Genomic DNA, 27,208 nt, shown 5'->3' on the forward strand with positions numbered 1-27,208 from the left:
GAGGGATGTGGCTATTGCTGAGGACAAGGACTGAACTTTATTTATAGCGTGATGATGCCAATGCTGGTTTTGGGGGTGTTAACCCATTAAAGTGGTGAGTACAGCAACCTTCAAAAATTTCCCACTTAAAGCTTGCAGAGTATAATACCCCCCCCCAGATTTTGACAAAGTACAAGCCAGTGATATATATGGTTTTCTCAACATAAAAGCATCCCTCAAAGTGAATTTTACATCCATCAGCTTTATAATACTCTATTGCATAAATGTAGCTGAGTACCTTCCCACACATCTCAGTGGCTTCAGGGCACGTAGCAGTATTAAGCTGAAAAGTTTTAAAGGGTGGGGGTTTTTTTCTTTTTTCCATATACAAGAGTATTTTCCATCACTCTACAATAACAAATTTTTATGTGACTTTAGAATGGCTTCCTGTTTACAGACAAAATTAAATAACAGAAATTACATTTTTAACATACTGATAGTGTCTGTAGCTAAAGGCTGTTTCAGACTCAAAATAAAAAAATAAATTAGATGATGGAAAAAGTGTTATTTATTGAGAAGATACAGTGATTTTTGTACAACTACTAATGCAACATGGGTAGATTTGGTGACGGTAACTGTTTACCTACTTGACTTCTCTCCCCTACGAACCACTAAGCTTGTGATGAAATAGGAGGCCAAGTAAACCCTGACAGAGTGGATCCTACATTAATCTAGGGCTCACAAGCTTGTTTAATTTCTGGTCAGAAAGAAGTCAGATCAGCTGGGTGTGCTATACATGAAGGTAACCTGGACTGATAGTCGTCTTTCCCCACAGAGTACTGCTTCATCAGCTCCCCTTCCCAACCTGCACCACTTCCTAGGGAGAACCTGAAGTAAAAATCCTTTACAAAACATTACACAAAAGGTAAATATATTATGTTCTGAATAGTCACAAAAAGGCTTCATTAAACAGCAATATTGTTTATCAGCCAACACATCCTGAAAGGTACAACCACAAATGCTGCTAAGTTAAGAAAATGCAACATCAGGAAAGGTGCACTGAAATAAGTCTTTAACAAGAATGCCCCATAAATTTGAAAAGCCATAAGCTGATTTAGAAGCAGGTTATTTAGAAAGAGCTTTGAGAAATGAATGACCTCAGCTAGTTAATATTAATTTGCCTATGGTGAATGGCTCTTCATTTGAACTGACTTGTGTTTGAAGATCCAAACAATGCCACTCACTTTCATCACACCACGTCTTCTATTTTTATGCCCAAATTTTGGGCTGAAACTTGACTCCAAAACTCCCAACCACTACAAGGAAAGCTGTTGTTGGGGAATTTCCATTCCAGGTAAAGGCAGGAGTCTGTGATCTCATGATTTCTAATTCAGCAGAGTGCATAGTTCAAGCAGCCTCAATTATCTTTGGATAAGCTACTACGTTGTTTTTTGGGTTTTTTTGTTTTGGTTTTTTTTTTTTTTTGGTTTTTTTTTGGTTTTTTTTTTTTTTTTTTTTTTCAGAAGGAAAATTATTTGTTCAAACTCTCAGTCCCTCTAGAGTTCTCTAAAATGGTGAAGCATGTTTACTTGGCCATCCCACTCAGCACCATAGTCCCAGTACTCACTGTTAGAAAAATAGTACTTCCACAATATGAAAACCAGAAACTTTTTGACATTCACAGAAGAACTTATTGTTGTGACATCTGGACCTTTTGCCAGCAGTAATACCAGGTGTATTACCTACTTTGTCAACATTCATCCACCAGTGTTTTAGGTGCCCAGAGAAGCACTCCCTTGTGGACAAGCTGATCTGTTGTCTCTGATGACAGGTTTTGAATTCCCTGAGGAGTTACCCAGCACATGTATCGGGGGGGGGGGGGGGGGGGGGGGGGGGGGGATTTCAACGGGCAAAGACTATGACCAGTAACTGGCACTTGAAAGAAGGTATTAAGGCAGGAAAAGAAGCCTGATCAGCATTTCCTATCCAGCTGACATGCTACTGTAGACAGTGTTTCACCTTCTGAGCGGCTCACCCTGGTGATCAACAGGTGAGGGTTAGAGAGCTTTCAGTTTGCATAGGGAATGCTAAATAACATGTATCCGATCTTAGTAAATTCTTCAACTTTATTTTGTACTACATTCTAGAGGGTCCAATGAAAAATCTCCATTGTTTTAATTACAGATAGCAAAGTGGGCAACCATCAACTGTGAATGAATACTTTCTGTCTAACCAAAAGGCCCCTGCAAAACACAGCCTACAGATTTGCCTGTGATACGGATATTGCTGGTTAGTGATACTTTTACCTGTTAACCTGGGGAGCAATGTTCCTGCCAATTCCTTTTTGGGTACTCTGCTTCTCTCCTGTTTTCTCTCATCTAGATTTGGTGTTCACCATTTACTGGTATAAGCAGCACTATGCTAAGGCAAGATTATTCTTCCAGAGTACACAGGTTTTAATAGCGTGTTTCAGGTAGGGCCTTGAAGCATGCTGTCTACATACACTCCTCAACTCTCACCTTCTCTGGACACTCCTATTTCTTTCAGGTAGTTAATTATACTTGGATGGAAAGTAACAGCGAATCATAAAGATTTCTACCAGTTTGGCAGCATGATCAGTGGTTTAGGAGCTTAGGGTAGATTTTCAAAAATAGCTTACATGTTCGTATCTAATAAATATTCTTACATAACAAAGGTTAAGTGTGTAAATTGTGTGTGAAAATCATCATTAGCCGCTTGGTATATTTAGCTAGGCTTTATCTAGATGAATGTGGTTCTGATTCTCAGGTTAAGATATTAATTCATCCTTGATTCAGACCACAGCTCCTTATGGATCATCAGGTTGTGTAACTTACACATAGCTTGGGCGTAACAGAATTATTCTGCAGGGTGCTTCACTTTAATTTCAAAGCTGTACTTTTCTCTTTCATTCCTTCCTTGATAACTGCAGACAATTTTCTCAGAAGCACTGGCAGCAGAGGTTGTAATGAGTTACATACCTAGCCACAAGTTTCGAAATTCTGCATGTCCAAATGAGGAATTTTCCTCTCCTGGTCCAGGGTAAATACACTAATTATGATAATCTGATTGCATATTTTGTTATGGAATAAATGTTTACAGGACATCTATTTAAGTCCATGGAAGGAACACAATCAAGCTCAGAATTTGGCTTAACAGTGTTTTCCTTGGCTGCATTAGACACTGTAACTTCTGCAGTGGAGCATGTCAAAATAATTGGTTTGGAAGAGGCAGCAGGAAAGTTGTTGTTTGACCAAGAAAGAATTTCAGAAAGTCTAAGGTGGTCTGCCTTTCTGTGCCCAGTTTGTCTTTTTTCCTTCCTCTGGCACCAAATGAACTGCTAAACAATGAATTGTAACGATGACAAAATATGACAGTTACTTTAATAGGGATTCCTGCTGCTAGTAAAACCATTATTTGCCTGATAGAGATGAGGAATGAAAGGAACATGTAGAAAAAAGTTAACCCTCCACTTTGATCTCAAATGAGGACTTAACTAAACTGCAGGACAATGAGATTCATCACTCTATTTTTTCATCAAGCAAGCATCTAAATGGCTAAAATATAGTAACATTTTGGAGTGCATAAAGCAAAAATGTCTTTAAAGACTGATGTATTCCCTAATACTAACATGCAAATCTCAGAACCAGCCAGAATTATGACTGATGGAATTATGAAAGTTCTGTTCTAGGCAGAGTTATATTTACAGTAATGTTTTTCAGAGCTGTACACCCATGTGCAAACAAAATCTGTAGGTGTTTTGGAGTTTTAATACGTTGTCACAGTTTGATCTTGGCCAAGTTCCTCTAAACCCTCTTAAATCAGATTACTTAGTGGATGACTGGTTCCCACCCTCCCTTGTTTTTATTTTTCATCTGTTTCCTTTTTTTTATAGCCTTCCTTCTCTCACAGCATCTTGTTCAATAACATTGCTTAGTCTCATGAATCATGTTTGCAGCGAAAATATTTAAAAACTGTCACTGATGGAACTTTGATGTGCTCCACGTCAAGACTATGCCAACTGCAACAGCAGCAGAAAACATTTCTCAGAGTGAATATGCACCTATTTAACAACAGGAGGCTTTTACTTCAGATACCAAGAAGCGGAAATAAATGAAAATTAAGAATGCATGGATGGTTATTGGGCAGCTGGGGAGATTCCTGGGGCAGACAGAAGTGCCAAATGGAGCTGTATTAGTAATCTCTCTTTATCCTAGGATGGGTCTTCTATTTATAGAATTATACAGCTCTTCAAGAGACTGTAAGATTACATACTTATATGATATGGAGCAACATATGCATTTTACATGTAGCTGCCTAATAAAGTCCAAAGATGCTCCCAAACTTTTACTATACATATTTTAAATAGTACCACAGATTATGTCCATCTGGTTCTCTCAGCTGGTGACAGGCATTTTCTTCTGAATGGCCTTCCCCTCTGCCTTTTTGTATCATTTCCAGGATTGAAAGAAATTCACCCTGCACCTTCTGCTTCCGTTTCCTGTGTTTTTCCTACATACAATCCTCAGAAAAGAGCTCCTTCACAATTCCAGATCATACCAATGAGTCTTCTGGGTCATACCCAGTCCAGCATACATTCAAGTAAAAGTAATTTCTATTCTACACAGTGACATTAACCTTCTATTCTATACCTAGAAAGCAACAATTTCATAATGATGCTATTCTTCAACAGATATCCAAAGTCAGAACTAGAAAAAGACTCCTATTATTCAGTCTTAACGTTGAGTCACTACTGGAAATAGCATTTTACCAGCAAAATTTTATTATCAAATTGCAGAAACTTCTGAGGCTGCAGAGGGAAATATTAAGCATGAACAGTAGCTGACATTAAAGCTCTATGCGTCAAGCACACAGAGAAAATGCAAATGTAAGCTTAGATTAATCTAGCTATCTCTTCTCTGATGAAGAGACAAACCAGAAATTTGAGGAAATTCTCTGGTTTTAAACAGTAAGGCATTGACATTTCTCTTCCACATACATACAGTGCCTAGCATAACGACACCCAGACCTTTCCTGGCCCTGTACCTCAGGGTAATACAAATATTGCAAATAAAGAATCAACATGTTTCACAGAGTGACAAGTAAGACATCAAGCAGTATTTTGGGAAAATGACACAGAAGACTGGTATAAAGAAATCATCTAAGTATTAAAATGAATTCCTAATAAAAACGCAAGTAGAAAAAAGGAGAAACTGAGGCATAAGGAATAACTTATTTTACAAGATTCTGGCTATGTCAGAGAAAAACAAGACACTGTCTTCACTCTCCACTTCAAAACATCTAACATCATCTCATCTAACTCTGCTGCTCTGTGTGAATACCACAGACAAAGAGAATTGACATGAAAGCATGGATTTCAAGCTCTATGCTACTCTGCCCTGTAGTCTAGGCAATAATTCTAGCATCTGTTGCAGCCTCTATGAAGAGATTTGCAGTGATAGTGCAGAGGTAAAAGCTCTGCAGACAATAAGGTATCGGTCATGTCTCTTTGGAGGCCGTTTATCCTTTTTTATCATGCATGACCCTGTAAGAATGTGCAATGTGATAGTCCAGAGGGAAAAAGCACTAGGCTCTCAAGCCGAGCTTTTGCTGGCTGCAGCTCAGATATGACACAAAGTCATGTCCATCTTATGTAAAGACTGATAAGAAGGCCGAGTGCTGTTTCTATCAGTGTGTAATTAGAAAGTCTTGTGCTTGTATTAGTAGGTACACTGATAATCAGCCCACAGAATTAAAAAAAACCAAAACAGAGTAGAGAACTGAAAGTCTGAATATCAAAAGTGGTTAAATCCTTCTAAAGAAGGAAGGGCAAAGAACAGAACTGCTCTAAGATTAGCAGCTTTTGAAACAGCATGATTACAAGCACCTTCCCCAAGTAAGGTGTGAATCAAGCTGTTGTGGAAGTTAGTGAGTCAAGGAGTCTCATGCAGGAAATGAATTCCACTGTGCATATTCCTCCTGTGACCCCAGTCTGTTGCTTGGAGGACCAGAGAACTTCTGTCTCTTGGGATTTTATTTTTCTGTCCTGTCTGTCAACACATTAGAAATAAAGCTTTATCACAGCAAAAATATTATGGTCCCAGTTCCCCATTACTTAGCACAAAGTGATTCTCTTCAGTGCAAATGCAAGTATTTCAGTTTCTCTGTTAACTGCTTTATAGCACTACAAATGACTGCATAGCTGCCTGGCAATGGTAAATCAGAGTTTGCATTTTCACCTCAGGCGAAATATCAATGATTTCTTCTCAAATAACATTGGGAAAACATACCTTTAATTTACAATAGGGTTCTAAAAGCTATTCTATTCCCTCTACAGTTTTATATTAATATCTATTGGATTTATGAGTATGGAAGTAAAACTAAAGACTGCAGGCAGCCTGATGCTCATGTCCCCATTTTCTTCTGTCCTGGAGAGAAACTTCCCTGCTCTTCTTCTCAAAAATAACAACTTGTAAGTCCATCTCACCTTTACATTTGAGAACCCCTGACTAATGACTATGGCTAGGGCCACAGCAAACTCGCTTCACAAAAGAGAAAGCTGGCAGGACTCACATATAACTTGCCATCTTGCAAAGTCAATGTGTAGCACACTTTCCTCTTTGTACCAGACAGTCCTTTTCTACTCCAGTATGTGAACACTCAAAGCACTCAATCTTTGCAATCTTTTGAATGACATATAAGCCTAAATCACAGAAATCAAAGTTTGAAGATGCCTGTGTTGGCAGAATGCAGACAAGCAGCCCATGTTAGTGGCAGAAAGTCAGGAGAATGGTCCACAGGATCAAAAGGATCCATCTACATTTATCTGTAGTTCACTTAAGCAACTCCTTGTCATGATAAACCTATGAAGCATGGAGATCCATTTAAAAAAAACAAAGTATAATGGACTTAGGAGAGATTGGATTTCACAGTGGTACACTTATCTCAGTGGGAAGAAAGGATGACTACAGAAACTTCTGAGGTAAACTTGAGTTAATATTAAGTAACTAACTTTTTTTCCCCGCCTTAAAACATCTTTTGTTTCCCTTTCTAGCTTTATGTAATAGATATAACAATCAACTGGGAAACTTCATCCATGTATAGATAGTGCACACTCTCAAATCCAGTCATAATATGTAACATGCCAAAGAGGTTGAGGGAGCTGCATGTTTTTGCATAAGTTATAGACAAAGTATTTGTCAGTCCATAGCACACGTATTTCCATAGGGGACAGTAATATTATAATACACCATTTTGTTAACCCATCATTTGAACTATGTTGATATTAGTAAAGGAAAAAAGTTTAATCTATTTTTGTTACAACCTTGTAATTTAAGTTATGATAGTATTTTCAGTATTTAGTAATACAGACTGATGTTTCCAAAGCCTGACTTATGAGTATTCAGTGCAACGGCACTTGCTAATATATTGACTGCCTTAGGTATCCTTTTAAAAAGTGGAGTTTATTTGTAACAGAAGTTGTTTTGCCTTGTTAAAAATGAAAGTACTCCTATTCTATATGAGGCCTGTACTTACATACATGGCCCTCTTTCATGAAGGGCACCAATCCAAATTATTACAAGTACTAAATGCCAATTAATTCTCCCTCATGAGTTATGATAAATGATTATTTTAGGGTGAAGCTATACATTTTCCAAAGGGTCTTTATCACAGCTATGTTGACAGGACTTTAAGTATGGTGGTATGTTTAGTACTATCCTAAAGTAGCTAAAGTATGTGCCACAGCAGGTGCCACAAGTAGAACATAGATTTGCTTTGACATTAGAACATGGGGTATAGAGTGAGTGCAGGATTGTTTGATGGATTTTAAAAGAGCATATGTTGTGAATGGTTTGGAAAAGCAGAGCCTTTGGGGTATAGCATTGGAGTCAAAGCTAACTGAATTTGAAGAAATCCTGCCTTGTCATGGCAACAGTCGTTTGTGCTTTATGATCATCACTGTATCTGTCATTAAAGAAACATTTTGCCACCTCTAAGGGAAAATCTCACTGAAGCATAACCTTTTGGTGAAAGTGAGACCAAAGTATTAAAACATCTTATTTGAGCTTTCAGGGATATAACTGCCACAGAACTGTAAAAATTATATTTTTATGTATATTATATATAAAAAATAATGCATCTATTTTACAAAATTTAACATTTTACATTTATTTCACGTTCTTGATAATGCCCTCTTTGTAAAAACTTAATCTTGAATTTTTGCACCAACTCCAAGTGTCACAGAATGTTGGTAATCAATATACTCCTAGTCCTTCAGGCACAAAGGGGCATAGAAGATGACAGCTTTTACCAATCAAAGGATCTCTCTGCATCTGTGACTTATGTCCCCAACCTAGACTGACCAATTCACTCTAACAAAGTAGGAGATGAAAAGACCCTCATTAGCTATAGGTATACCTCCTTGCTGACACACATACACTTCTTGCATCCATAAGCATGCATATGCTCCTCCACTTTTCACAGTGATTTGGAAACAGTCAATGTGGTTGTGATCTGTGCCACAAAGTTTCTCCTACAAGAAATTTTTCGCAGCACCTAGTAGTTTTGGCCTTTGCAATGTCATCTACAAAGATATTGATTATTCCTTTCCTAATACCTGAGCAATTGTACAACAGTATCTAGTTTTCATTTTCACAAATTACTACTGACTTTTCTTGATCCATCTGCAAAATCAATTTATTGCTTTGTATATGAATTAAGGTCACAGGTAACTTGTAAAAATGAAATGAAATATCTAACCAGTCTACTTGATAGTCAGTTTATAGACTTGAGGTATGCCAAAACTGTAGCTAAAATTAAACTTCTGTGAAAAATAATGGAATCATCCCAAATGCCACTAGGAAAGCAGCCTAAGCAGCCTATAGGTTTCCCAGATTAACCCTATAATATATACACAGCCAGAAAACCTCAACCTCATCTCTGATTAAAAACTAGAGCTAGATTCTCAGATATTAGAAAAAATACTACATTCTGTGGTATTCAGTCTCCTTAATGGAGTTATGCTGGTTTATACCAGCTAAAAATATTACTCTTATCTCAGTGAGTGTAGCATTTCTCTTACAGAAGAAATTTTAACTTTACATTAAATGATATTTTTTCCAAGCTCCTTTTATACACAAATAATTGAGAACAGCAGTATTATCCTTCAACTCATAAGGCTCTCTTGACACATATATTTCCCCTGTAACTTCATAGAACTAGTGGAATTATACCAGGAATAAATCTGTCCCAATATCTTCAGTTACTCTATTTGGAAACCAGTCATTTGCCTGACCTTCAGTGCAATGCTAAAAACAGAGTTTGTCTGTCATCAAGAGCCAGTGAGATTTCAGATAAAACAGAAGTCATGGCTCCTGCAATGAAATTCCAGGAGTGTCCATCAAAGGCTTGCCAACAATAGCATCTCACTCAGTCAATACTTTCATACTTTGATAAAACTGGGGGGGGGAGGGGGAGGAAGAGGAGATTTGACATTTGGAATTGAGCATGTCACAGAAACTTAGTACTCAGTCTGAAGTATGCGAAAGCAGAAGAATTCTTCAATCATATTCTACCTAAACTTTTATGACTTTAATAGCTTTGGTTCTTTAGAGGCCCAAACATTTCTCACACTATTGAGAATTTACCACCCCCCCCCCCAAACATTCCTTCTTGCTACCAACACCAGAAGCGATTTAAAATAATATATAGATCAACACAAAACAAATCATCTTTTTTTCTAAACCCCAATGTAAATATTGTCGGCAAGCACTGAAGTGGAAGCAGGAGTATTTATCCTCCAAGCTTCCAACTTCCTTGTTTAAATTAAAATAGATTAATCTTGTGTTCATTAAAATAGGAGGATTGTTATAGAAGGATAGCTGCCAGGCAAGACTTTAGACTTCTTCCTTATGGTCCTATGCCAGTACGTAGGCTTACAGTGCTCTCTTCTTTCAGACTTGACCCTGGCATTTCTCTTGACATTACTCAAACTTAAACCTCAATATACTATCCCAGTCCTAGCAGAACATTGCCAAAGGCTTTGATAGTGAAAGATGGGGATAGCAAAAATTACCAGTCATTTCCACATGCATCCTAGATATCCATTAGTACATACATTAGCTTGCTAACAACCTCACTGTCTTGGAATATATGCTTACATTTCCAGTATTCGTGCAGTTTGTCCAGTGTTGTAGTTAATTCTTACTTGGGTTTCTACTTAGAGGATATAAAACCAGCTATGTTTATGGTAAGACTAAGGATAAGAGTGGGTTGGAGTGAAGCTAGCAAAAAGGATACTATGTCATCTTTAACATGGTGTTCTCGTGTCACAAAATGGACAATGTATATTTTAATCAAAAAATAAAGACCTGTCCTAGTCTCTCTCTCACTAGTCTTTGCAAGGAAAATTAGCCATAAAAAACAGAAGATGGAGGTGTCAGACGTAAGAATAGAAAGAGAGACAATAAATTTCAAGACAATGTCAGGCATTACAGGAAGTAAAAGCTGTATTTCAAAGCTAAGCAGAGGTTAAGATTCACACTATCAATTTTTAAGTGCAGCTTATAGGTAGGTCTCCTTAAACATGAGGCCATGGCACTCTTTTATCATCCAATTAAACTGAGAATCGTCACAGTGTAACCTATTTGCAATACAAAGTGATGCAAGTCACCAGATGAAGAGAGGAAAGCGTCAAGAGGCACAGCTAAACCAACAGCTATTTGTCCTTGGTGTCACAGTACTGCCCACAAGTTCAGTCAGAGATGCTCAGCCTGTTGGACAAGTTTTGCAAATTCATCCAAGAAGAAAACATCCACAGCCATCAAAACTGTTGTCAAACTAGGCAAGGCATGCAAAAGATTAGCAAAAAGAAACAAAAGCACTACAGTTGGGAGAAAAATCCAAGTCTCCATGTTCTTGAATACTAAAGGAATGAAGCTGGACAAAAAGTAAAAAGAGACCATCAAAACAGCCTAGATTTTTATTTATTCAGGTAGCAAAGCAAGATAAACTGGGCAAAATGTAAGTCATGGTGTGACAAATGACAGAGAAAAGGTATATATATCAAGAGTACCTGTTCATCACCGGCATACAAAAGAAAAGTAGGACAGATTTTTCTATATGCCATTTGCATCCAAAGATAAATACACAGGTCACAGGCAGTATGCATTCAGGATGGAAAATAGGGAGAACACTTCTCACATACCAACCAAAAAAGTAAAACTAAGCTCAACCAAAAATGTACCAAGGACATTGCAAGTCACTGCCTTCTTCATCTATTCTCAAGATTTGATATCTTTCTAAACAAACATGCTTTTACTTGATTTCATATTTCCATTCTTTCCTTTTTTTAAAAAAAACAAAAAACAACCAAATAAACATAGGGATTTGGAGCTTTTAATATTATGGCTTTACTCAATAAATATATGAAAAATTCAAATAAATATTAAGAAACAGATGTTTCAACTTCACCTTTTCAAGGTGGTCATCATCAGCTCTTATAGGGTGTTAGAATTTAGCCAGAAAAATGCTTTTCTCTTATGACATACTGAGAAAACTAATTTTTACTGAGTATCACATTAATGTAATTGTAGCAATGGTGGGAGAATATGAACAGCTTCAGAAGATGGCGTGCACCCTCATCTTTTTTGAGAGAGACTTTGGCAATTTGGGGGCTTTTCCTGCTAGCTCCCGATCCATATTTTGCTATGGTAAAATTGGGTTGCATGCAGTGGAAAAAAGATAATATTTTAGAGAGTATTTTCTATGCATCTTTCTTTACAGATTAGTATAGCCCAGGACAGTCTCATGCTAGTATGGATGTATGGGCTAGATAGCCACTACTCAGACAGCAGCCGAGAGCAGATACTTTAGGGGAAGATTAAAACTAAGGACTTCTGGCATCCAGGCCAGAACAGTCATTGTGGATGTTCTAAAATTAAATGCCATCAAGGAAAGTTTCTTCCTAAACCTTTTATCTATGCATTGAACAAAGAGGCTTAACAATCAACTACATGGCAAGAGCTCTTCCTTGGCCTCCTAAGCTTGGAGATACATTTAATATTGGGACCCAATCCAATTTCTGCAAAACCAGTGGAGGAGAATCAAGACAATGTAGACAAAAAAGCAATATTGTTTACAAGTCCTCTTAGCAATGCTTTCCTCAGATATAACTAATCAAATGTCCACTTAATAAGGCAAATAATTTTAAGTGTTAAATTATATTAAAACTACTCCTTTGTGCTGTTTCCTGGCTTATAAAGAGTTTTAATAAACCAAAAAAGTTACAGACCAAATTAAGTAATTGAGCTAAACAGAGCAGCAAGAGCAAAAAGACATCTACCCATATCATCAAATGGCATGAAGCTCAGATCCAGCTTTGAATTCCTTCCCCATGGGAAGGATCAGCATCTCACACTGTACTTATAAAATATAATACTGTACAAGAGAGTGTCCTGCCTCCCTTCCAGGTTGTCTTTAGGACACATGAACTCCAGGGAATCATGGGTGGAATGTATAAAAGATCTTATTGCAGCTGCTTGTACTGCACCTGTTCAAGGGATAAATAAAGCAGCTAAGTTCTAGTTTTGGTTTCATTCGCTGCCAGTCCCTTGATGTGCAAAGAAATTATATACCACCTACTCATCTTGTCAATCATATTGCAAATATGTTTTCAATATTGTGGAAGTGATGATCACTTTTTTTTTTTTTTGCTAGGAATGTTCCCATAAGCTGGGATAACCTCTATGACAAGTCACACGCACTGAGAAAAACCAAAACCACTTCATGTTCTTCCAGACAGCAACCCTGTTCATGTAAATTATCAATCCTTAGACTTCTTCCCATTCTTACTAGGAAAGGAGTTAGAACTGGGTCTAGAAACTGATCTGAAATTAAAACTGAATTCACAAATTCTCTAGAGCTTACAGATTTATTCTGCTTTGTTTCCGCTCCCTGCCCCCCCCCACCCGCCCCTTTATTCACCTCTGACTCCCAAAGCTAGAAACCTGTTATCATATTGTATAAAAGAAGAAATCATAAATCTGTGCAAGTTGAAAATCCAGACCTTTTTGATGTGAGTCATTGGGGTCTCTCCATTGCCATTTAGGACACACATGCACATTTTCACAGGGTACATTTTCCACAAAAGCTTGTTGTTTCTGTTACTCTGCAGGGCAGATTTTTTTTTTTAACTCTTTTACTCACTTGCCTATTTCTTTAGGTCACCTAAAGAATGTTTTCTAGAAATTCAATCAAGTGAATGATGTAAGCCTCGGAAGATACAAAATGGGCTTAGAAGAGATGCACATATTCCCATGTTTTGCCACAAAGAACTTATGGAAATGCTCACAACCACTATCTGCTTGTATTTTTTTTTTTTTTTGAAGAAGATTAATGTGTCCTAGTATCTATGCTCAGCGTGTTGTCTTCAGAGAAAAAGTTGGAGATTACAGTCTGAAATGACATTTCACAGGGTGAGGAAGCAAAGCTCTGCAGAAACTTAAGCATGGAAATGTAGGAAAAGGGAATTGCTGAAGAGCAGGACAAAACCACCGTTTTGTGGGCCATAGGATTTGTGGCTGTAAAGGGAGGAAAGTCTCTTCCAGGAATTCTCAGTGGAGATACACTCTAGTCTCAATACAGAAATTACATTGGTATTAGTTACAGCTTGGGTTCCCCAACACAGGGTAAGGAAGACTATTTAATACAGCAACACATGTAATCAGAGAAACAGGAAACCCCACAGCTACACGCAGAACAGTTGTGAACCTCCATAAGGTACCCTGTTTAACCAACTCCTTCCTGTACCCTTACATCCTGCATATTCTTTCTTTCCCTTCACTGTTCTGTAAGAAATTATAACACCTTGTGGAAGGGTCTATAACTTTCACTTTCCAAATGCAGTCTTCATCTCTTTGCTCCTCCACTCACAGTGCACTTAACCTGAACATCATCAAAAGCTGGGAGCAAAGAAAGGATGGCACACTCCGATGAGGGAGAATGTGTGGGGTAGAGCAAGGAAAGGCAGGGAGGGGAGGAAGCCCACATCAAGCATCCCAGGCATATGGAAGGAGGAGACAGCAGAGTACCATCCCACATGGCGCAAGGATGAATGCCAAGAGCCAACGTTAGGCATCTCCCACACGACCACAGACCACAGCAATATCAGTACTTGTCCTTGCAGCCGACTGCCTCAACTAAGGCATACAGTTCTTAAGTGTGGGATAGTTCCTCCCCGAAAAGAGAGGATAGTTTTGCTGTGCCTCAGGGATGAAACAAACAGTTCTGGCACCCTAATAATCTGTTCATTCTTTCCATCAGGGGCTTACCTCCAACAGCCTGCTACCCACAACTCTGTGCACTCATCCTGAACTACTGACAACTATATGCCAACACAGCACATACTTAATTTTAGAAATGTTACACTGAAAAGAAGCAGTACCAAGCAGTAGGCAACTAAACTGAGAAGAGATTGCTGTTCAAATAGGTTTGGTTTGTTGTTGTTCAAACAAACAATGACACTTACAGACTTTTGACCACTTCTTGTCATCAAGAAAGCAAAGCAGGTATGTAAGAGAGATCCTCATCCACCCCACCCCATACAGTTGACAAAAGGATTTAATCTTGAATAATGTGTTACATAATTTAAGTAAACAAGTGAGGGAAGAATCTTCTAGACAGGAAAGCACTTTTGACAGTAGGTCAGGAGGGTACTCATATTTTGCAACTCTTGTCAAAAAATTAGCGAAAGACTATCCATTTATTTCCTAGAGTAGTTAATCTTGGCCAACTCTGATGAAAGAGAACATCTTGTTTCGGCTGCCTATTTCTTTTTTAAACACCCACCATAGTACCAACTGCCCTTGGCCATTTTTGAACCAGCTATGACTAGGTAAGGGGAGAATGCTGACATTCTCAAATAGAGCAGGACAGTCCCAGTGACCCCCAGCATCAAGAAAAGGCAGCCCAAATTCACCCTAATACCAGAGCATTCTGATTTGGCTCTATGCACCAGAATCTGGGGTTACATGTAGTATTTTTGGATACCATGTCCCATTCCAGAAGCTTGAGGTAAATGTAGCATTTGTTCCAATTCAAAATAGCTTCCTAAGTTAGAGGATGCTTTAAATATAGCATGAGAGTCCCACAGAGGCTTCCGAAGAGTGTGCATGGCACTCTAACCAGGTAAAATAAGTACTACAATGCCTTACAGTTATTTTTCTTCATGCCACAAAGACTAACTGTCACTAATGCTGGCTTTAAACTGAAGAGCAGTAAGTTGTTTAAAGTAAGTATGTGCCCTTAAGCCTGTTACCTTTAATGAGAATAAGGGTTTATGTCTGTATTAACAAGTATGGCTAACCAAGAGCAGCAAGTAAAGGAGCCAAAATAGCCCAGCAGCTGGAATTTGGACTCTGAGCAAGGGAAAGGAGGGGACATGGTGTGAGCATATGAAAGCCTGTGTTCCCCCTAATCCTCAGCTGCCATTGCTACAAATCAAGTGTATTTGGAAGGATTTTGGGGAAAGGTTAAAACCTATTTATGCACAGTGTCCAGGCACTGAACACCTGTGGCACAGATGATCACAACACTAGCTACGCATGTGGGAAGTGCAGAAAGTAACTCTACCCTTGCCAGGGGATTTGCACGCCTTTAAGACACTTGACCCATTACATCTTCCTAAAAGAAGAGCAAGATCTCATTGACTTTTTGGAAAAATGGCTGCTAGCCACTACTAACAAAAAGAGGAGTCACCTTGTATGAAGAACATTCAAGATGTCATCTGGAGCCATTTGTAAGCTGGAAACCTAATTCCAGAAACACAGAGTGCCTACATTCAAAGTTGGTGGGTAAAAAAAAAAGTTCTTTCTTCCCCCCATAAATAAGAGCTGGGTGCTTTTGTTCCTGAAAATATCTCAGAACAACACAGAAACAGCTCCACATTTGGAGAGAAAAATTATACTCTTCATGGATCTGAAAAGGAAAGTTTTTAGAACTGTTCCCAAGGGATACCCACCAGTAGCGCTGGACTAAGCTTCAGAGCCAGCTTCATATGATCAAGCTTTTATTTCATTTAGGACCTTAAGTTATGATAGCAGCTAAGTAAAATACATCTGGTTTTTTTCTCATCATCTATGCCGTACATTTTGACAGGTGATACCTCTTTGCTTTTAAATATATGATATTATGTAAATTATGGGTCAACACAATGTGCCTGAACAGCACACTTAACATCCTTGTCCTCACTCTGTATCGGCAAGAATGAGATTCTTTATGAAGTGCCATTTATTAAGTATCGTAGCATACTTTTATCAAATTAGGATCTAAGAATTTAGACAATTTTAACAAAAAGCCTATTCTGAGATTTTGCTCTCAGGTAACCTTTTTATTAAGGCTTTAATTACACAAGTACAGAAGAAAGAGCCCTTTAACATGCTGTAGAGAAGCCATCCTTTTTCAACTAACATTATTCATTTCAAAGCATAACATAGCTGACATTGCCAAACAATATTTTAAATTCATTTCTTTCCTCAAGACTTGCAAGTATTGATTTTTACCATGTTCAGCAAAAATTTCCCTCCTTCCTCTCCCCTTCTCATGATCTTCCAATGGGGATTAATAACCTACCTGCACATTGAGCATCTGGCTATTCCTGCAACAAAACGCAGTGAAAAAAGAGCAGCAGTATCTCATATTATATTGGACACTATTTAACACTAGATTATGCATTGAAATGGTGGCATCTGAGGTACCTATGTGCAGAAACTTTTAATTACACACAAATCAACTACATCAAATTGTGTTCTCAGCTAGCTCCAGTCCACTATGAATGCTAGATTATAATGAAGACCATTGCATTTTGTACACCATTTTGATATTTTCACAGTGCTACTAAAGGTTTGTGGTATTTTTTTTTTAAATACCCACATTTCATAGAGTTATTTTATAACATACGCTTTATGCTACTAATTAGACAAGAGTGACCAGATGGGAACTGCTGTTGCTCATACAGAAAATTAATGCTAATGTATTTGCAGAGCTAATTTCCCTCTTTGTGTTCCACTGGCTAGAGAACATTTTGCAATAATGTATTCAGAATGGAGCTATGAAGCTAATGACAGGGTTATCTGCTGTGTTATGAAGACAGCCATTTACAGAGTACAGATATCAGACACTAATAAAAAGTTCTACCTGAAAAAAGCTTATTGTGCATTTTAATTATAAAGCACTAACACTTCAGCAGCTTTAAACTCATAATTTAATGGCTACCTCCTGCCGTGTTTACTAGTTCTAAAAGATCTGCAAAATTATTAACTTTAGTAATAATTAAGTAAATCTGAGGACTTCCTGAAATACTACATGAACTATATTCTCAAGTAAATAAACTCTAGGTCAAAGGCTGAGCAATTTGTCAGACCAGAATATCCAGTTGCCAGGGAACATTATTAAATGTTAAAACAAGAAAAAAAGGAAACATAACTCATATGAGCTGTGGATCTTTTTCCTTAGGTAAAGAAACCTTCTCCTCCTCCTCCATAAAGACACAATAACTATGGTTAACCCCACTTGTGAACTTCTCAGTTTCTCACCAGTCTTGGGCCCAAGTTTCTCACAGTTAACACTATGCCTCCTGTTCAAGGGGAGGGTTATGTTCCCCGCCTTTTGCAGGAAAGCTGCAAAGTCACTGTGGAGTGGGTTTTGGTGTGAGTAATAAGCTAGCACCAATAAATACTGACCATTTTTATAACTGAGTTGGTAATTGCATAGATGCCGTTCAGCCCAATTATTTCATACACTGAGCTCTTCTCACGGATAATGCCGCATGAGCATTGATGATTCAGATACAATCACACTCCAAAGAGAAAAGCTGCATTTAGCAGGTGAAATAAAGAAAGGGCTTCAAACCCATGAGTTATGTATTATGTGTCAGAATAGTCAGAGCAGCAGGTTTGATGATGTAGCATCATTTAAGCCAGCACCTCCGCTATTACAGGCCATTATTCATATTAATCTGGCCTAACTTCTAACAGGGCTAAATGTTTCTCCTGAAATTCAAAACATGGATAGAATTGAGAAACAGAATCTTAAATAGAGCTGTGCATGATGTCTGCACAGATACTGTGCAGAGTACATAACACTCCTTATATACCCCTGGCCTTCAGCAGTAAGCTTAGTATTTAGTGATTACTTTAATCACACAGAGAAGAGGGGCTGCCCTTCAGTTCTAAGCACATACTTGATTTAAGGGAGAAATCATTTGACCAAGAGCTGTAGTTAGCTCCACATCCTTCCTGAAAGTTATTTAGTCGAGTACAGTACATGCATTCAAATCATATTGCATTACGAAGCTAAGATTTAAATAAAAGTTATAATAAAAGGACTCTTCCCCCCAAAATCCTAAGTTTAAAGAAACAACAAGCTGCATGGATTTTTCAGAATGTTTTCTGCACAGAAAGAAAACAAAAGCTTCTTATATCATGATTGTTTAAGAAGAAGGGAAAAAATAGTACATCTTGTGCTGGAACTGCTTTGTATTACAAAAATTGGGTGTTTGTTGAAATCAAACCTTCTCTAAAGTGTTAGCAGATCAGGTGAAATAACCATTGGGATTACTCCTCAGACCTGATACAGTATTTTTGGTCAAGACAAGGAACGTTGTCTACCTCAGAATAACTAATGCCTTGCCCTCTTAAAGCACCTTGCACAGCCAAGTTTAAACCTCTATTCTGCTTTATTCAGAGCAGAGACTTGAATCGAGTCCCCAGTACCCAGGGATTTTCTGATCCCAGGCACCAGAACCCATCTCTTTCTCTGGTCCAATAAATATTATTTAAACAGAACGCAACTAGAGAATTTGCTCCCTTCCTCCTTGTCCAACATATACATGCCACTTGTGTTTGATGGGAGATGCAACCGTATCATACAAATGCCTTATATACTGAACTGTCACTTATAGTGTAGATGCTGACTACTGGAACATCTCAAACAAACAATACCAAATCAGGAGGTTTAGGAGTTACTTGTAGGGTTCAGGCTCACAGAAATACAATCATTTCTGATAACAGTGGCTGTAAACATACCAGAATTGGCTTGCAAATTAGTTTGAAAGCAAAGATACCATCTAAAGTAAGGAGCATTCTTTCATGATACGGACACATTCATACATATAACAAATGACTGCACGTAATAAAATTCAAAATGCTGTAACTTTGGATGGGGTGACTGTTGCTCAAGAAGTGATCTACAAATTAAGCAGATTATCGCAAAGAAATGCTGATGCCCACAGAATAGTTTTTTTATCAAAAACAGATAGGAAAGTTTTGGAGTGTTCTTAAAAGTTGGCCTGAAAGTATTTCATTTTCCTCTCACAAGGAATTATTTTGAGTTAAATTGTAGAAGAAGACTGGAATAATGTGAAACCACTCATGCATAAGAAATTAATACAGTTTATCTAGACATAAGACAGTCTTTACATTAAACGGGTCACTCCCTCTCTCAGCAGTTGACTTAGTCATTTGAGTTTTTTGGGAAAAAGGAAACACCTCTACTGAATAGTAGTTAAAAAGGCAGGCTTTTAGAGGACACAAGACTTACCTGTTAGGTTTTGTAGAATATCAACTATTATAAATACTAATCTATGGCTTTTAGTATTGTGAAGGACTTCACATCTGGAGATGAAAAAAACCTCTCAAAATTGCAGTCATAGCTGTAGGACAACTACTCAGCAGTTCGATTCACCAGAGATGAATGCTTAACAGGAATCAGCATTTCAAGTGAACTTGCTCAATTTCTTCAGTTCAGTCAATACAGGTAAACTGCACTCTTCTGATCACAATTTATGTACAGCAACACATGGCCATCCAAATGACAGTTGCAGAATGCATAGTGCCTGACTCAGATAATCTGAGGCTTCCCTGCATTCAAGAATAGAAGAAAAAAGCGAAGAGGGATTCCCTTCACCCATCACTTGCCTGTTTTAAGGCACTGATATCCCATATGCAATAGGCCCACAGGAAATGAATACTCTCACATAGCTCCTCTGAAGGAAACAGTCACAGAGGGAGGTTGACATATGTATGCTAGGGAGTGGAGGAAGGACAGGAAGTAATCAGGAATAGATGCTGATAAAAGGAATGAGCCCAACAAATGTGAGAAAAGCCTTCCTGCTCCTCCAGAGACATGGACTGCAAAATGCTAGAATAGGAATTCCCCGCCCCCCACCCCCCCCCCCCCCCCCCCCCCCCCACCAAAAAGGAGCTGTTTCAGGCTGCTTGTATCAGAATAAGTATAAAGATCAGCCAATTTCCATTTTTTTCCTATTAGCATTTGCCATTTCCCCTCACTGCACTTACATCACCACCAGACTTCAACTTCTTCCTCACTTAACAGAATAAAGCCAAAATAGTTCTCTAACACTTTTCCCCACTGTTCTGGATAATATTTCTGCTATCTCAGATCACGATCCTTGCATACCTTTCAGCTCATTGCATCACTTGCAAGCCAGTCTGTCTCACTCAAAAAGCTTGCTGTTCAGCAATAATCATTCAGAAATATATGAAGAGGCTCTGCTATTGCATCCATCCATGTACAATCATACCATCTTCACTAACATGGCAACAGAGCACTTATATAATTAACTATGCCTAAAAGCCTTCTTACAGAGGGTTAGGTCTATAAAATTAATGAATTCTGCTTGCTTCCAGACAGTTCATGCAAGCAGTAGGATAAAATAACCTGCTTTGCTGCCCACATCAATTTGGTAAGACCAGATTTAAGCATGTGATCACGCCACTGGTGACAGCTCTTAGCATTGCCAACAACCTGCAAGTCTCATTCATTTCAGTAGGACTGACAGATGCTCAGCTTTACTAAGAGTCTGTCAATACTGTTTTCCTACCTCTGCTACCTGCCCATGACATCTCATGACAGGATTTGTTCTAGGGAATAGGATGGTCTGCAGGGTGGGGACTGAAAAAATATTTTTTAAATCTTCCCAGATTATTTTCTAATGGCATTGTTAAAGAGTGTAAAAGCTGTACAGTGACCTTAACTCTTCTCCACCCATTTTTGACTCCTCCTTTCCTGTCCCCACCCCCTACCATTAGTCAGGCACTTTTTAGATAAAGAACAGATAAGCAGAACAATCTATTTCAGGGGAACACATCTTCACCTGTCACCCAGCTGACTGACTCCTGTGTCTTACGCTATTGACTATTCAGCAGTGAGCTGATCACCTGGACCTACCTGAAGGGAAGAAAATACATTGTCTCAGACAGCATTTTGAAGAGCCCTTTAAAACTGAACTGTTAAGCCAAACAGCTCCAAGTAGTTCCCTTCCTTGCCCACTGTTTTAAGAGCATTTTCCTGAACAGAAGCATTAGCAATGCCACAATCTTGCATTGTGCTTTTGTCAGTAGGCTTCAAAGACCTTCAGGTTTTCTCCCTTGCTTCTCAGGTGAAGTACAAGCTGAGTGGGAATTGTATGGGGCCAGCAGACAGAGTACAGGTCAACAGAGCGCTAAGCCACAGCTCTAGTTCCTAAGTCCAGGGTGCCCACTTTATGTCTAGGTGCGGGCTAGCTTCATACTGGCACAATACTAGCTTCTCCTTTCAGGAAGGTCCTTGGAAACGTGCAGGCATAAGACTATAGATGGGATGAACAATCCCAGTGTGGTAGACTGTTGCCATCACCTTTCTCAGGAGCTCAGAGGCAACTCTCTCATGGCATGACAGAAAAGCACAAAGCCTCCATGAAAAAGGATGAATCTTCATGTTCTCTGTGGCCCACCCACAGTCAGTCTAATTGCGTGGGGGTAGTTAGAATATAATGAGCATGTCCGCATGTAAACCTTATCTGCCTGCATAGACAGATACTACACATATGTACGCAAAAGGGCCATGGCACATCTGGTATTGAAAGCAATTATAAGACCCTTTAAGTTGAAGTGTTTGGGGTTTACGACTTATCTTGCACATAGAAAGTCTAATCCCATCTCAGGACAGTTGTGGATCAAAACCAGTCCATAGATAAGTGTACAGCATCCACTGGCAACATTTAGAGCTGTGTGCCCTTCTCAAGAAGGGCAACTTTCCTCACAGTTATCTTCCCTCCCCCACTCCCCCCAAGAATATCTTGAGAATGTACAGCTTTCCTTTTCTCCCATGGTAAGATTGCAATTATGGCTAAGTTCACAGCTCTACTCACTTATGACTGCAAATTGCTGATTAAGGGGAACATCTGATCTGTTTGGAGATATATTTATGTGAAAGATGCTAAAGAAAAAAAGAGACTTTAAGAATATCATCATCGAAAGGCATGTATTACACTGTGTTCCAATTAAAAAATATCACAGTCAGCAGGCATTCCTACTCCAACTCCCCCTGAAACAGACTACATTCATTTCTGCATGCCTGCTTTCCCCCCCTAAGGCAGGCTACAAAATCCAATCCCATCCCAAAGCAATGCTCCCAGCTAAAAACTGGGCCTCACTGGGAAAGAGTTCAAAACATTTAACAGTGATTTCTGATGCTTCTACTGCTGGAAATGCAGCCAGCTGTATGAAGAGGTAATTCCTCCACACCTCTGGGAATCCAGCCATTGCAGTTTCACTCCTGCTCATCATAAGCTCTCAAAAGCTCCATGAGAATCATACAGCCTTTGGTCATAGTGAGTATATATATAATCTGAGACAATGGGTTCTTTGGGAAACAACTGTTTTTTAATTTTTGATTGTGTCATATACAGTGCAAGTGCCACAGCCCTTGACTGACAGCCTCTAGGTATGACTGAATTACTTACAAAAAAATAATCAACACCATACAGTGCAGGCTGCACAGTGTCTTGAAAATGTCTACAGAAATATGTTGGCACCTCTCTGTACTTACCTTGGGTGCAATAAGGAAAGAAATACCAAAACTATTTACCATAGTGAAATTAGTATAAATTTATGAAGTGAGTTTATTTTTGTGGGCAGGGGGTTTTTTGGTTGTTTTTTGTTTGTTTTTAGTAACACTGACAGAACAGCCTTCTTTGCAATTACTATGCTGCTTCTGCAAAAGGGGTTATGAAAAGTTCCTCTCATCATCACAGGACTTAATACTAAGATAAATGTGGCTCTGTCTTCAGAGAAAGGAATATTGTGCATAAGAATAAGGGAGATCAAATAATACAAAACTTTACAGTATGAATATGAAATAGCATAGTTAAGATTTCAGAAGCTCACTGATGACTTTGTATCATGATTGTTGCAGGGATATCAATTAAGTACACAGAACTTAATAGACTGTATTTTTTCATTATGAAAAAACAGTTTTCAAAGTAGTGTAGGTGGCTTTTTTTGCGGTGGAGCAGACCTTTTGTTTGCATTCTATTTGTTTGTCTGATTAAACCATTCTGGTATTCCTTTTAAACACTGTTATATAAATAATCTTGTCATTGCTGTGCAAAATAAGCCTTCTGCAGGTGATTTGTGGAGGAACCAAGACATCTCTAAAAAGATCTGAACATTCTGGAAGAGACTTGAAACTGTCAGAAAGGAAAAAGGGAAAAAAAAAAAAAAAAAAAAATGAAGAGGGAGCTGTAAGAGGTCATAGAAAGCAGGGTTCCCAAACCAGAAGTTACACAGAACTAGTTTGATAAGAGAAGGGTAGGTAAGGGAAACGCTTACAAATTTCCTGAAAACCATCCAATGTTAAAAACTTTTAAGAAACTGAGGTAATTCAGGTAATAAGAGCAGTCCACTGCAACACCTTAAAATATTGCTCTTAGGGGAAAAAAAAAAAACAAAAAACAAACCAAAACAGAAAGATGTCTTGGAAATAAATGGACTAATCTGTAATTGACAGATATACCATGTAATTAATTATTAAATCACATGCTGTTTATCAGCTGCAAATGGAAGCCTTCTGCATAATTTAAGACCATAGTTTAAGCACTATTGAGTCTTCTGCTTGACATGTCTAATTTTCATCCAATTATTGCTCCCCCTCAAAAGAGGGGACATGTATCCCTATCTTTGTCCAGTTTTAACACCTAGACTTCACATATTTACAAGCAGTTACATGTTTATTTTCTACAAATATAATTTTATATTCCCATTCATAGCTGTTCTACTCCCTTCCCCCCAAATAGACAGCACCAGTGAGGCCTCTATCAGCAGAAAAAGAGACAACACTGTTCAAAATAGAACTGGAAGCTTTTTTAAATGAGACAGTATCATTCTTAAAAATATACTAACCAGAACTGTCTTCCTGAGGCATCATCAATGCCAGTTGTACCCTAAACTGGTACATTTATAGTCCACATTATATTCTCTTTATTCAGACCTAGCTGCAAAGATCCTTTATTTTGCTAGGCCAGGTCAGAGTGTACATATGATTAGTTCACTGCTATTTTCAAACCTAAACAAGCTCAACGAGGTTTTTTTTTTTGCTCACTTACTCTGGAGATGGTCAAGGGCATGTTGAAGTCCTTGCCCCCTTGCAGTCGGAAACCCCATGGTCCAGGTCCATTCAGAGTCACGCTGTAAGCCATTCTGTACCTCTTTTACAAGGCAACAAAGCACTGCAGAACAGAAGGATAGGGTAGACAGAGAAAGCATGAAAAAACAGAATGAGAAAAGGGAAGAGTTTTATATAATGAAAGCAATTCTCTTTCTGCCTTGCCTGTTCCGTTGTGCTCTGATATCACCTAAGAATAGATGGGAGCTATAATGCAGATGCTGATATCCCGGCTGAGTAGGGCCCATAAAAGGTTTGTAACCAGACACCTGCTATGCAAAGACTTCATGACTCAGAGGTCTAATATAGCCCCCAGGGAAGGGGACAGATCTTTCTAGGCTTCTCAAGCCCCTCTACATGCTCAGTTACTTTATGGGCAAAACACATTTTGTAATAAAACAAGCAAGCAAAATCCCATGCTAAAATCCCAAACACCCAAATCTCCTTACTAACCTGTTAACATCTACATGGCCATTTGTAACTTCTGCTTCAGAACATACGTTTATTGCACTGTGATATATAATGTAGTACAAACAAGTTTTTACATAGATCTTTCTGTATATAGCAGGAAAGGCACCAAAAAAGAGAGCGTTTGCCTTGTTTTGCACTGGTTTGTTAAACTGAAAAAAAGTATATACTGCATGCATTTAGCATCACAACTCCCCCCACCCCCCGCCAACTTCATGTTTGGCCCTTGGTTCCATAGCCCTCGCTTTCTCAAGGGAAAATTAAAATTTATTCTCTTTGAATGCAGAAAGAGGTATTATGGGTAATTTCTAATCACCATTTAATTTCCGTGGCAAAAGCATAGTTTTGCTACATACCTGTCTCACTATTTCAATACAAGTCTTCTAAAGGCATGACACTTAAGTGGCACGCTAAGAAAAAAAATAGCTAGCTAACTGCTTCCTTAATTCATTCCTTGATTTTTCATCGTTTATATTCCCATTGTTAGATGTTCCATAAAACTTTATAATCCTTGTTCAGTAATGCTGCATAGCATTTCTGCCTTAGATTTGGAATAGCTAAAATACAGAGAACAAGAGGGAAGGGGAGAAGCTGTTGGCAGAACTACAGGTGTAAACAAAAAGCTTCTGCTCTCAGGGTAAAGCTATAAACGTTAAATAACACTCATCCCTTTCAAGTCATTAATATGTGCAGGACCTCCAGAACCACTCTCCTGTATCTCCACAGCATCCCTGCCTTCACCCTCCGATTAGAAAGAAATTCCCATTATGTTAAGGTGAAAAAAAAAGCACTGGTTTTACTCTGATAATCAAAAAGACAACGAGAACACATAATGCACTAGAGTGAGGTAGCTCAGTTTGAATGTTGATAATAGGTCACTCTGCCCATACACCTACCTTAAAATGCAATAGAAAAACTGATGGTGAAATGGCAGAGAGCAAACACTACCAAGGCCTCAGTCTTTATCTAAGGAGATGGCCAAAAATTTTTCAAAACCATGAGGCAATAAGTGTTTGTTCAGTATTCATAGTGGCAGAAAAGCCATTTGTACAAGGGAATAATTAAGCTCTGCATAGACACTAGACTAAACCACATAACTATATTTTTTAGTCAGAGGTCCAAATCAAACCACAGCAATTCACATGGATTTGAAAGAAAGTTACACTAAACCAGTAGAACTGGCGCAAACTAAAACCAAAGCAAATAGCAAGACACAGCTTAAAAAGAAAATGGGTTTCTGATGTCTCACAAATACCTCTAGGGCACATTTACACTAACAGCATTTGTGACCTACCCTATATGAGCCCAGAACCAGTGATGTTTGGATGATGACTTTGAGGGGAGACAAAACTGACTTGTTGCACTTCAAATGGCAGAGTTTTCAGGCCTGCCAGTTTATCTAGTAGCTCTCTTTCTAACCACTAGTACTGGATTTATTATTTTTTATTTAAAAGGTCACATGCACACACAAAAGATTGAAGGTAAATTCTCATTGCACTACTCCTTTCCTTTTCCTAGGAATTCACTGCTGTTTTTTAGTGCCCTTCCTTGGCTCCATTTCAAGGGTTCAGGAGACTGGAATAAAACCAGGAGTAAGATAAACATAACAAGTCATTGCTTCACTAGTAAAGACAGTATCACAGAAAATTAGAAGAGAGGTTATGTTTTTATGGACTGTGAATTCTGTGCATGTTACCTTCCTATACCTAAATCTTCAGTCATTTGTGTTAAAAAAAAAAAAAAAAAAAAAAAGGTGGGGGGGGGAGCAAAACCCAGAACATAATAAAACTGTACAGCAAGCTGAACAGAGCTAAGCATTAAGAAACAGAGATGCTGTTTAATCAAACACTATGTGCTTCTATCCTACTTTCACATGTGTAACATGCCATTCGCTTATCAGTTTAGGACATCTGAAAGGATCTGTGAGATCCTTCAGGCTGGGTGGCGTGCTAGGAAACTAGCGTGGTAATCTCATTAGGTGCACTGTCATTTGAATGAAATGTTAAACTGAGGTCACTTGTTCCTACTCCTTTGGTTTCTATCTGTGTCTGCATGAACGTTCAGCGTAGCTTGGCACTTTAAAAAAGAAAGTGTAGAGGATATGCCAGTGTCCTGGCCAACACTCCCCTTCAACACAACAGGACCACAGCTCTTTCACATACCTGGACTGTCACTACCAGGTGGACTTTGGAGTAAAAATATTCCACAGTTTTCTTTCTCCAGGCCCCTCTAAGTCCTTTCC

At 38.5% G+C, this 27,208-nt stretch overlaps 1 protein-coding gene across 9 annotated transcripts in view; it reads right to left on the reverse strand.

The window, feature by feature from the left end:
• The window catches only part of LDB3 (LIM domain binding 3), a 130,213-nt gene that overhangs the window by 98,857 nt on the left and 4,148 nt on the right, over positions 1–27,208 (reverse strand). For 6 of the 9 annotated variants that reach the window (XM_030031022.2, XM_030031021.2, XM_030031019.2 and 3 more), the window contains exons 1-2: positions 24,664–24,758; positions 24,440–24,562 (exon numbers count right to left, since the gene is read on the reverse strand). In XM_030031022.2, coding sequence (XP_029886882.1) covers positions 24,440–24,532 — 93 coding nt within the window. In that variant the 5' untranslated portion in view covers positions 24,533–24,562; positions 24,664–24,758. Of the gene's footprint in view, positions 1–24,439; positions 24,563–24,663; positions 24,759–27,208 lie in introns of those variants that run through there. The other 3 variants (XM_030031020.2, XM_030031023.1, XM_030031016.2) reach the window with 3 other exon arrangements.

Source organism: Aquila chrysaetos, chromosome 11, assembly GCF_900496995.4.
Source record: "Aquila chrysaetos chrysaetos chromosome 11, bAquChr1.4, whole genome shotgun sequence".
NCBI lineage: Eukaryota > Metazoa > Chordata > Aves > Accipitriformes > Accipitridae > Aquila > Aquila chrysaetos.